The sequence below is a fragment of the Musa acuminata genome, chromosome BXJ3-6 (genome assembly GCF_036884655.1).
Source record: "Musa acuminata AAA Group cultivar baxijiao chromosome BXJ3-6, Cavendish_Baxijiao_AAA, whole genome shotgun sequence".
NCBI classification, from domain to species: domain Eukaryota; kingdom Viridiplantae; phylum Streptophyta; class Magnoliopsida; order Zingiberales; family Musaceae; genus Musa; species Musa acuminata.
The window spans coordinates 32,213,011-32,225,456 of record NC_088354.1 but is presented as its reverse complement, the minus strand read 5'-3'; the positions used below and the strand labels follow the sequence as shown (position 1 = coordinate 32,225,456).

Below are 12,446 nucleotides of genomic sequence, written 5' to 3'. Positions count from 1 at the left end.
AAGGGAAGGGCAGATCGCGGTTGGGCATGCGACAATATATGCGACGTCAAACCGTGATGATCGGCCGCGAGACGGCTTCTTAAATTTCCCAAATTAACCCCACGCTGATCCATAATGGTCTGTCTATTCGTTTCCCAGGAAGGCGAAACCCTAACGAGATCTCCCTCCTCCTCTGTCTCCGCTGTTGTGCTCGCGGAATTTGCCCCTTTGACCCTCCACCCTTTTCCAGTCTGTTCCGAGTCTTCTCCGATCCTCTATTGATATCGTGTTTGGTATCTTGGCGGTAGAGCGATGACGGAAGACAGGAGCCCTAAAGATCCCGATGAATCGGCGGTGGCGACAAGCGTCGGGAGGCAAAGGTGTTTCTTTCTGGAAACCCTTACCTGGATTTTTTAATACTTCTACCATTTGAATCTGCTCAATATTAATTTATGATATAAGCAAGTTTTGGGTTTCGGAGGGTCAATGATTTGTTTTGACTTCGATGAAGAGTGTGGTTCATGGTGCCCGATTAATTCTTCACGGTTTTCGGTTCAAACTAGAACTTACTCCGATGTCCTTTTACGGATCGGAATTTATCCTATCTAATCGAGTTTGTGTACCTTTTTGTTGTTGTTGGGATTAAATACTGGTGAAATTGGTTGTATAGTGGCTTATTGCAAAAGGAGCTCTCTGTCACTCGGAAGAACAGAGTCAAATTTAGTATGATAACTTGCTAACGCAAACACATGAATCGGAGATTTTGCTGCATCATTTGTGGGATACTTTTAAGGATTAGATTGTTTTTATTATCTTAGTACTATATTGTCTTATGTGATATGAGTTCATATCATTCTCCATGAGAACCAGAACGTATAAATATAGATTGGAAGCTTTTATTTGGCTATGTTTATTAAAGTTCTGGATGAACCTCTGTTTGAGGCTTGAAATTTGTGATTTTATCTCTTATCTGTTAAAACACAAAGGGAAGACTGCTGTATATCTAAGTTCTCATTTGTTGGGAATGCATAAAGTTGCAATTTCCATGCTTTTAATGTGGAAGTGACAGAAAGTTGCAGCTAATATACGATTGAAGAAACCAAAACTGGTTGCTTAAGTATTTCTTTCTCTTTTTTTCTAAAGCAAATTTCCAAAAATACTTGACAGGAAAAAGAGAAAGTGGGATCAGCCTGCTGAGCCGCTGCTATCTGCTGGAATAGCAGTTCCAGGTGTGCCATTGGCCCCAAATACTATCTTGGGGACCACTCTTCCTGGTGCTGTTCCATTTTCTGGGTCTCTTTTGACAAATTCAGTTCCATCAACTTTTGTTTATCCTCCTCAATTAGTACAATCACTTGCAGTCCCACAAAATGCGGCTGCAATTATTCAAAAGTTAAATCAGGTATTTTTCTTGTAACAAATTTTTTATTGAACGTGAATACCTATGTGCTAGGCTGCTTAATCTGTTTGGCTTTTTAGTTTAAGTGATGTATTGAGGTTTTAGAGTATTGTTGTTTAAGTTCAATTTGTCAGCAGAACTTCTTACAAGTTCTGCTGCATCCTCATTGGTCCATATGTATATTGTGTTGCTTGACTTTTTCTTGTCCTTGCAGCCAAAAATTCAAGATGAGCTAATAGCTCGAGAGATTGTAATAAATGATGCAGAACCTACTGCAAGATACAAACTTACTAAACGTCAAACACAAGAAGAGGTGAATCCTTGATTTAATTTAGTATGATTTGCATCTTTATTTCATGCTTTAAGAAAATCTTGGTATGGTATGATTGATGTTTGCAATTTTACAAGTTCTCTTTCACTTTTGCAGATTCAGAAATGCACTGGTGCAGTTGTCATAACAAGGTACTAATGCAAGTGTTTGCATTATTGATTTCCTATTTTGAGTCTCATGTATTTTTCTTGCGTTCTACCTTTTCAGAGGCAAGTACCGTCCTCCAAATGGATTGCCAGACAGCGAAAAGCCACTATATCTTCATATATCTGCAGGGGCTCATGTATGTAGTGTTTCTTTATTTAGGATGTAGTTTACACAAATAATTGGCCAAGGTGGAAAATATATTTAGTTTTGCAGAATCTTTTTGATGTCTTCATTCCATGACTTGTTTGCTTTTATAATTGGTGTCTTTGGTGTAAGTGTAACTGACCTGAACATATTAAAGAAGGTTTTGTGTATTGCTTTTAATATGATTGATCTGACCATTCCAAAAAAAGTTAGATGGCTTCCAAGGATGACAACTATTTTTTTTGTTGTTGGTGTTCCATCTGTCTAATTAATCAACCAACTTGGCTGTGGATTGTCAGTGGATTCTTGATCTGTGTCACCAAGAAAGTGAAACCTAAGAAATTATAGAATTTATCAAAGAAAGTGAACTAATTTGAAAAATATGCAAAAATAAAATTATGGGATGTCCTCAAGCTCAACAACTAGCTACTGTTTTTAAAATTTAAACATGCACTATGCTAATTAAGTATCAAAGTTCACTAGTTCTGTGTGAACTTTTCCTTTTTGGAACTATGAACTAATCTGACATGTCTCCTCCTCAGACCCCTGTTTGTCATTTAAGCATTGCTTTCTAGGTTAACATTTGCTCAATATAGCTAACATTCAATCTTATTTGTTTTGTTCAAGATTTAGCTTGAATAAGTTATTTATTAAGTGAAATTTACCTGATTTTGTGGACACCAGCTGGATACTTATACTATTAAAATGGTCACATGTTACTTTGAACAGGTGGGCTTTAGTTGAATAATCTTGTAATTGAGATTTTCTGAATAAATTTTAGGTCTTATTAACGATTAGAATGATCTGGCTGATAATTATTTGATGTGGCTATGGTCTTGAATGATGATGTGGTGCTTGGGAAAAAGGTTGCATTCAAGCGGATTTTAAAGTTTTTATATGCAGGGTAATATATTCAGATATTGAATAATTTTAGAAGGCATAAGAGGATATACAAATGAAGTATGGAAGTGGTGATATTAGGGAGGTGGCTAAAAGCAATTTTAGGTTGAAATCAAGGAAATAATAGAAGTTATGAAGATGCTCAGAGCCTTATGTTGATTGGAGCCATCATAAGTCACTTTTTATCCATTTTGTTCTCATTTTTCAGGTTTAATTATATGGCCTTCTCTTTTGAGTGGACTAGACAATTATTTGCCTCTGATTGCATATGTTGGTTTTAGATTTGGTCCATTATACCCAGTGATTTAAAAAGGCGCTCGGGCGCTCGCCTAGGCGAGGCGAGGCGAGGCCCGAGCGCCTCGCTAATCTCCCAGGCGGCGCACTTCAAATAGGCGCCACCTGGGCGCTTGCCCGAGCCCAGGCGCTGGGCGCTTCGGGCGAGCGCCTGGGTTATCCAAGGCGATCGAACCAGGATTTTAGGTTTGGTTCGGTCCTGGTTCGGTCTCTGATGGTTAGTTGGTTCAATCGAACCAATTAAAATTAATATAAGTGAGAACCCAACCCTAACCCTCGCCGCTGTCGCTCCCGATCCCGATCCCGATCTCGCTGCTCGCCGCTGTCGCTGCTCGCAAACGCTGCCTCTGTCGCTGCTCGCCGCTCCTGCTCCCGCTGTTGCTGCTCGCCGCTGTCGCTGCTCACAAACGCTGCCTTTATCGTCGCTCGCGCCTCCCGTTGCTCGCCGCTCCTTCTCCCGCTCCCGCTGCTCGTCGCTATCGCTGCTTGCAAATGCTGTCGCTGTCGCCGCTCGCGCCTCCCGCTGCTCGCCGCTCCTGCTCCCGCTCCCGCTCCTACTCTTGCTCCTGCTGCCGCTGCTCGTCGTTGTCGCTGCTCGCGCCTCCCGCTGCCGTTGTCGCCGCTCGTCGTTGCCGCTGTCGCCGCTGCCTCCTTACACTCCGTTGCGGCTGCCGCTTCCTCTTTTCTCAGTCAGCAGGCTAAGTTCCCCCTTACACTTCCTTCTTCTCCTTCTGTTAATAGTATACAGTATACTGTTAACAGTATATCGTATACTGTTAATATTATTAGGTTTAATTGAAATTATTAATTTTCAATACTGTTAATAGATTTTCTTAATTTAATAGCATATTTTAATTTAAAATTTTAAATAATTATATTTATTAATTATATTATATATTTTTATATTTTAGTGTCTCGCTTCGCTCGTGCGAGCGCCTATCTCTTAGCGCTTTTTAAATCACTGATTATACCTCATATTTTCATGGTGCTTGACTGTTTGGATAGTAGTTTGCTAATCAAATTTGGAATTGGATGGAATCGAATTTGACCAAATTTCATTCCCCATTGTGTATGTAAATCTCACTTTAACCAGCTTATAACTACCTTCATTAAATAAGCAGTCAACTTGACCAATTGAAATATCAGTTGACACTTGCTTAATCCTGTTTTAGCCTGTTAACCAGATTGAAAATAATACAGCAACTACATGGTAGTTGTTAGAAGAAATCATAAAAAAGGCCTATTTGATTTTATATTTGATTTGCATACCAATCTTAGTGCATAGTTAAAAAAAAGGGACTGGACAGTGATCAGATCAAATTTTTTTTATCATGGATCACAGTGTTATTGGTTGAACTGTTGCATTTATTGATTGGACACAGATATAATAAATTGTATAAAATAAAATAATTATATGTTATGTTAAAATATAAAACATATTAGGTAATATAATAAATATTTTTTCTATGATATAGTGAAAGAGGATGGTAGTGCTGATGTCACGAGAGCAGACACATTGAGAAAACTTAATAGTAAATAAAATGACAATTTTTTTATCCTTTATTCTTGTAATAAAAAGAGTTAATGACCTTGAAAATCCAATATCGTTGATAACAATAAAGAATTGAAGTCATTTTAGGTTTTTCAAGGTTCAGTTGGTTTAGCTAGTGTACAAAACTGGTTGAGGATCTAGTTTCTCGTTTTCTTGGTTTGATTGGCCAATCCAGTTCATATTTTATTATTACATTAATGATAGATGACATGGTTTGGCTTACTGATCCGTACTGGTGTAACGACTAGCCATCGGTATGGTGTGTATCGACATACTAACACATGGTATGGTGGGATATATCGACAGACTAGTAGATACCTCCCATACCGATTCCCTATCGGACCAGTACATATTGCCTATACTAGGCGGTATGCCATGGTATGATGAACCTTGGATAGATATGAGTTTCTTCATAATTTTATGGTTTAGCACAATTTTAAGCCTTCAATGATGTAACCATCCAATATATTTTTTTGGACCCATGTTATGTGATGTTCATTGATATCACAATTGCTTGACCTTAAGCTTGCACCCCAAATTGGTCGGTCTACGTATGTAAGAAGATATTGAAATTATGAGATTGTGGTCAGAAGAAGGATAATAATAGGTAGAAGACCTGCTCGACTTTCATGTCCGATGGGAATAAGAAGGCAATGTCTGATTTTCTAAGATGTTTGAGTGATGTTTGTATATCATGATAAATCATATTAATAGTTAGCTAGCTTATCTATCCTATATATCATTTAAGGAAATTTGTTTGCACAATACTTAAAGAATATAGAGAAAATAACAGGAAATTATAAGTGAAATAATATAAAATTTTTAGTTTTTAACTTTACTACAATCATGGGGAAAATTAAATAATACAAATGGTTGTAGCTCAGTGCTTATGATGGTTCGCATTATCGGTCCGTATCGGTGTACCGATCAGCTGTTGGTACAGTACGTATCGAATTGTACCGAGCTGTACAGAGCATATTGACACATGGTACATTGGGGTGTACTGATGTACTGTCTGTATCGGTCCTCTATCGGACTGGTATGTACTGCTCGTACTGAGCGATATGCTTCAGTACGTCAAACCTTGGTGCCTGTGCATATTAAGATGTGGTTCATGACCTGCTAAGTCATTGAAGGGAGTAGGCTTGAATTACCATAATGGTTACATACTTAATCTATAATTAATGCAAGTCTATAAGAATGTGGGTGTGTTTGGTATACACATGGTTTTTATTGGTTTCCAAATAGTTTCTGCCTTATTTATTGATCTGGCTTTTTTGCCTTTTTTATATTGTAGGTTTAAGTGTCTTAAATGGATGACTTTTAGATGCATTAGATCTTCATCAAAAACCTCTTTATTTAGCATTTTAATATTTATATTTTGTTAATCCAACATTAATGTGAGTCTACAAACTTGTGGGTGTTGTTGGTATACACGTCTTATATTGGATTCCAAATGGTTCCTCTTTTTAATCACTGATCTGGATTAGTTTTCTCTGTTCGTGTTGTGGATTTGTTTAAATGTCTTGGATAGATAAATTTAGATGCATAAGATTTATGTCAAAATTATCTTTATTTAGCAATTTTATATTTATATTTTCATTAATCTGTTATTGTACTTTTAGTTAAAAGACACTGCTGAGCGCATAAAAGCAGTTGATCATGCAGCAGCAATGGTTGAGGAAATCTTGAAGCAAGGCCAGAGTTCCCTGATGTCTTCTACCCCTCTTCAATCGGTTTTGTTAAATGGCCCGGTAATCTATTGTCTATAACATCATTACATGTAAAGTTTGTGTTGATCTGACGTTTGTGTGTTTGGATGACAGGTTATTCAAGCTCTGAGTATGTGTTTGTTTCTGGGTTTTGATGCTGACCCTTCATTAAATATTGCAACTCGTATCCGTGGTCCAAATGTATGTAAATTTCTTGCACAAAATCTTATAGTTATTATCTCTCTGGTGTCTTCATTTTGACCAAGTTACTTTTGGGACTTCAACTACTTATGACTTTGTTGGATTATCAATTTTACTAATATGTTTGACAGCATGTCTGCTGCACTTCATAGAATTTCTTGTTCTATTGATGTTCTGTTTTATTCTCTTTATTGGAGCTTTTCTTTTCATCTTTCACTATTTCAAATATTACTAATATTTTTAAGCTCTCCCTGACATCTCCATGTGGAGAGATTGTTTTTGTGTCGCTGGTGGTTCGGACTTGTGTATGCAGGACCTCTATATAAATCATATTATGAATGAAACAGGAGCTACTGTTGTATTAAGAGGAAGGGGGTCTGAACATCTTGATAGTTCTCATGAAGGTTTGGTGCCCTATTATATATGTATTATTTTTACGTAAGTCCTATAGTTATATTGCTACTGTTGATTTCTTTTTTATCTAACATGCAGAAACATTGCAACCCTTGCATTTATATTTGTCAAGTACAAATCCGAAAAGTCTGGAAGCTGCAAAGATTTTGGCAGAAAATCTTTTGGACACAATTGCATCTGAATGTGGTGCTTCAAGGTTTGTAAACCTAAATTCTTGTTTTCGTCTCTTAGATATATGGGAAGGGTTCAGGTTTTTATACCTGCTTAAAAGCTTCGTAGCACTGAGTACCTAGTACCTGAGTTTCTGATGGTGATTATCCAAATCTATTTTCCATCCACATTATTTGATGGTCTCGTATTCAAGACTTTCAAACCTAACTTTCTAAAAGTGGTTGTGTTCAACTGCACTTCACATTCACTTACCTGAATCGTGAAGAGACTCATTTCACTAGTTATTTTATCCGCTGATGATGGAATCAGGATTTTATTTGTTGCTAAGCAATGTATGTTACTAATGATTGTGAGAATTGTTGTTAAGGTCTTTATTTGGCTACCTGAATGTCTACCTGTGTAAATGTTGTAGATTGTAGTAGCCTACATGGACTTATTTTATCTTTAAAGTTTCTCTTTAATTTTACATTTTGACAGATTTATAACACCTTCATCGCAGGATCTCATCCACTAAAGTCTATGGTGCTGTGCCTCCCCCACAGCAATTGTTGTTGGGAACAGAAAGCTCATCAAAGGTTGCATCTGCTGGAAATGTCGATCAAATTGCCATCTTTCCATCCACTGCCACTTGCTCTATGGTGGCGACACAGTCTTTTCTACCTGGTGGTGATCCACTGTCTGCAGTTTCCATTGTCTCATCTCAAGGGACAGCAGTCCAATCTGGAGACGTGTTGAAATATGGGAATCCCCAAAACTTGGTTAGCTATACCGTTCCTGCTGTCACAAGAGCAACATGCTATAATGGCTATGAAGGAATATATCCCCAGTCCACGCCATTGCAGCAGGTGGCTTTAGCACTTAGGCAAGCATCCACTTCATCTGCTTGTGTTTCATCGACAAGTTGCTTTGTGGACACAACTGAGCGGAAATCGAGTTTGAATGCTAAAGCAGATGCTCGGCCTCCACAGAAACGTAAATTTCAGGAGATACCAGTTACTTCAAAGGTTTCAACTGCATTTCAGGTATAGTTTTTGTTTATCCCAATTAGGAAATGGTATACAATTAACAAACTCAAGACATTCTTTATCTTAGTGTAGTATATGAGACATACATTAGAAGATATTCCTGTCCTTTGAAACCTTAAATGGCTAAATTGGCATCTTATGAATTAACTTGTTCCAGTATAAAGCAGTTGTCATGCTGTGCAATGTGAACTCATGTAGGTGAAGAGATTAGGGGTGAAGAAGGAAGATGCTAAACAGAAAAGAAAAAGGGGAGAACAGAATCTCGTACTCAAAAAATCAATTTATCCTCATGCTTTATAATGCCTCATATTTCCCATCTTATGAGTTACCACATAAATTACGCCTTGTTTGAGTCTACAATTAAATGGGTATTTTAGTTTCAAAAAGGTAATTCACATAGACTCTACTGCTCAAAAGGAGACATCTAGTGGTTATTATTATATAATATTTTTAGATAATAGTAGATATAAACAATGCTCATAAGGAGTCCTATTGAAACTAAAAAGGCCTGCCTGCCATCCACTCCAGAATTGGAGTTTTCCAAAAAAACCCTGCTAGTGGAGGCTCCGAGGGATAAGAGACAGGGCTGAAGAGAGAACCAACAAAGATCTTTCATGTGCATGATCTTGAATGCTATGTACCATAGACATATACTCTGATTTCACTTAAATAAATAAGGTTAAAATTATCTGGATTAGAAATGCTATTATTTTCTATACTATGATCCACTAAAATAAATAAGGGTAAAATTACTTAAAAAAAGAAGCTATAATATGACCCAGCATATGCTCCTTATTCTTTTGGGTTGCATTGAGGAACACTCAGGTTATCATTGTTAACAATGTTGATTTGGACCCAAGAAAAGCTTGGTGCTTGGCCAGTGGCTTGAATCGTGTTTCATTTTCTTTCCTTTTCATACTGTTTGGATTTCAGTTATTTTCAACAAGTTAAAATCATCTTCCTTGCCACCAAAATACTGAGAGAAAAAATTACGGCCTCTAGAGAAGAGAGGTCTTAGGAACAGCCTCCTTTATACAGAGGTAAGGTTGTGTGTCTGACCTCTCCAGATCCGGCATTTGTTAGGAGTGTTGCTCCTTCACGTATATGGATATATGTATATAGATATGAAGTTGTTCATCACTTGATTGCATTTACTTGGATAATAGTGAACTGCATTGGTAATGTTTCACGTGTTGATTACTATCATCAATTCAAGTTACAGAGATGAACCCTGAAGATGGTTTTTAAACATATAATTCTTCTGTACCTGGCTCTTTTTTCAATATTTGGTTTCTTATCATTATAGAGACTAGAATTTGAAAATTGTAAATTACTGTTTGATGAGATAAGATTCTTTTGTAAAATATATGTCCAAATTTTATATCTTATGAAATGCTCTCTTTTTTCTCCCTTGATTCATTTTGTCATAGTGGCTATACTGATTTTGCAACAATTGTTCCAGGTATTTTCTCTGACCTTCTCTGAAGTTGACAGGCTGATAGCATACAACCGTTGGACTTGCATTTATGTTGCGAGGTTTAGCGCTGCAGTTTGATAAATCCTGGAGCTGCTAGTTGCCATCAAGTGAATGAGCTTGATTTCTCTCCATTACCTATATTCTTACCCTGCTTATGGACATTCCATATGATAACAATTCCTTCTTTTTTGCTTTTCTTCTTCACTTGTGATTCTTATCATCTAATGTGATTTACCTTTTTTTATCTTGAACTTCATGACTTCATGTCCATTTGATCTATTTGTTCTCATGACCTCTTTAATCCCTTGCTGATGATGTGCTGTGACCACAACACACATGCCTCCTCTTTCTCTCCCTTCTTTTCTTGCCTTCCTCCACTTTTAAGTTTATGCAACACAAGGATATAAGTTACTATAGAATCATAGATATTTGGTTTTTTTGCTCTCTTGTTTCTGCACTGGAGATCGACTATAGAGTACATTCATATCTTGTTTTATAAATTACTTGATTTGAATTCTTTTGTGGATATCTTTATTAGTTTTGAAATGCTGGTATTGAGAAAATGGATTTTGTATTGTGTTTCTTCAGAACTCACAACAGGGGTCAGAATTTCTTAAGCCAGGTTCTGAGGATTCAAGTGTGAGGGTTTCTTCCATGCCACCACCAAAGAAGCTAGTAGATCCTGGATTAAATGGGACGTCACCTCCTCCAAGGAACATTCCTCCCCCGCCACCAAAGTTCTTATCATGTCAGTTACAACCTAGTTCTGATAAAGGAAGCAAGGCTTTAGAGGAATCAAGTGGTCCGCCACTATCGCCAAGAAACATGCCTCCACCACCTCCCAAGTTTTTGGGACCCCAGCTGCCACCAAAAGCTGGAAATGGTAGCATGGATACCAAGAAATCGACTGTGCCTCTCTCTGGTAATAAGAACAGTGGAACTGCACAATGTTTTTTGTACATCATGTTTGCCATCATTTAAAATACCTCCTTTTTGTGGCGTGCTTGCTTCTAGATACGCTGCTGAAGCTTGCAGAATATGGAGATGAAGATGATGATGCGGATGCATCTGAAGATACCCCAACAAGCAGTGTTGAATCGCCAAAGAGCCATGCAACTAGGACCCCTAAACCATTTTGGGCTGTATGATTTTAAGTTGTACATGGCTTTTTAGAAAAATGACAAGGCACTCTGGTTGACAAATGTTACCGCAGATAGCAAGCTATCATAGAACCTGAAGGATGCTGCAAAAGACGCACGATGATGACTGAAAGATGGCCTGCTTGTGTAGGATACTTAACATGGTTGCATAGTATCTGATACATGGCTGAGTCCTCAACATTGGTGAGTTTCTGAGAGGTTATAAGATTGGTGAGCTCTCATGGTGGAGGAAACTGTCTTTTCCTTTTACCCCTGTGGCGCTTCGTTTTTTTTTTTTGCGTAGTTAGGTGGATAATTCAGGATATGATTAGTACAAACACATGGACCTGGATCAATATAGCTGGTACTTGAGCCATGATAATTCTGGTCTGTCTTTTTAATCCTTTCTGTGCAAACATTATAGCTTATGATGGATCATGGTGGTTCTGTACCAGTGTGTACAAGTTATGGCCTAATTGCATATACATGATTAGGCTATCTCTTCAGTAGCTTGCTGTGGATTATTTTGAACTGTGCAACTGCCTAATTGCTGTCTTACGTCAATTTCATCATCCATGCCTTAACATGCAGATTGTACCGGTGCTGCTTCCAACTTAGTATGGGTAATGAATTAGACAGATTGTACGGATCAGTACATCATACTCCTTATTAATATTTTACTGATATGATTTGATATGTTATTTGATAGCTCGGTGTCATGTCACCTGAAATGTCATTAAAATGGGTATTAGGTTTGACATGAAAATTCAGGTTTATTTTCTTGTATGATTTTATTTGATCATCTGAATTGTTCTAGGTTTGTCATTATTTCTATTTTCATCTCGTAATTATATTCGGAACAATGAGGGAGGGAAAAGATTTAAGGAATTGAGGATGGTGGGGTTTCAGATCCACCCGAAACTGGCTATATTAATTCTATGGGAATCTGTTTCAAATCATGTACTTATTATGTTCGGTGTTTGAATATTAGTCCTGCCTTGTTTAGCAGCCATTTGAATTGAATTTATATTGACCTTGTAGTTGATGACAAAATTGGTTGCAACCATAGGTTCGTTTCTTTGTAGTCTGGATAATGAATACTTTTTTGTATTTTATGAAAGGCAATCTACCTTTATGGATGGCTGTTCCAATTGTAATCATCAGCCTTGTGATATTCCTGTTTAGCATGATTCCAATGAATCACAAAAACTTTAAAAGTGAATATCCTCTCTAAAAATCTTAGATATGTGGTTTTGTATATGTGAAAGTTGATATGACGTAGGAGTTTTATTTTATTTTATTTTATTTTCTTTTTGAGTGTTACCTTATTTTTAATTTTAGATTCTTACTGTGGCGTGGGACCATGGACGTTTAGAGTCACACTGAGAGAATCCCCTCGGTTCGGTTTGGGTTCAAATAGTTAGCTTTCCTTTTGAATATTAAAACAATGATTGTGTTTTTAGCTTAGCATCTCTTTTGGGTCGACCCAAAGGTCATTCACCTTTGAAAGGGGGGGGATATAGGTCGACCCAAAGGTCGTCGGCATCGGAGTGGCCAGGCT

The 12,446-nt window shown here is 37.4% G+C and overlaps 1 protein-coding gene across 5 annotated transcripts; it reads left to right on the top strand.

Moving 5' to 3' along the window:
• The first annotated feature begins 69 nt into the window (after positions 1-69).
• Positions 70-11,336, top strand: LOC103988998 (protein RIK). Of its 5 annotated transcripts, none has more exons than XM_009407710.3 (13): positions 71-359; positions 1,147-1,208; positions 1,341-1,381; positions 1,593-1,691; positions 1,806-1,840; positions 1,917-1,992; positions 6,372-6,500; positions 6,573-6,659; positions 6,973-7,063; positions 7,152-7,269; positions 7,744-8,266; positions 10,335-10,668; positions 10,761-11,336. In XM_009407710.3, the coding sequence occupies exons 1-13, from the start codon at positions 292-294 to the stop codon at positions 10,892-10,894; spliced, it is 1,797 nt and encodes a 598-aa protein (XP_009405985.2). In that variant the 5' UTR covers positions 71-291; the 3' UTR covers positions 10,895-11,336. The 5 variants fall into 5 exon arrangements, with proteins under 5 accessions (XP_009405986.2, XP_009405985.2, XP_065009289.1 ...); XM_009407708.3 differs by having other exon boundaries at positions 72-359; positions 1,147-1,253; XM_009407707.3 differs by having other exon boundaries at positions 73-359; positions 1,147-1,381.
• The last annotated feature ends 1,110 nt before the right edge of the window (positions 11,337-12,446 follow it).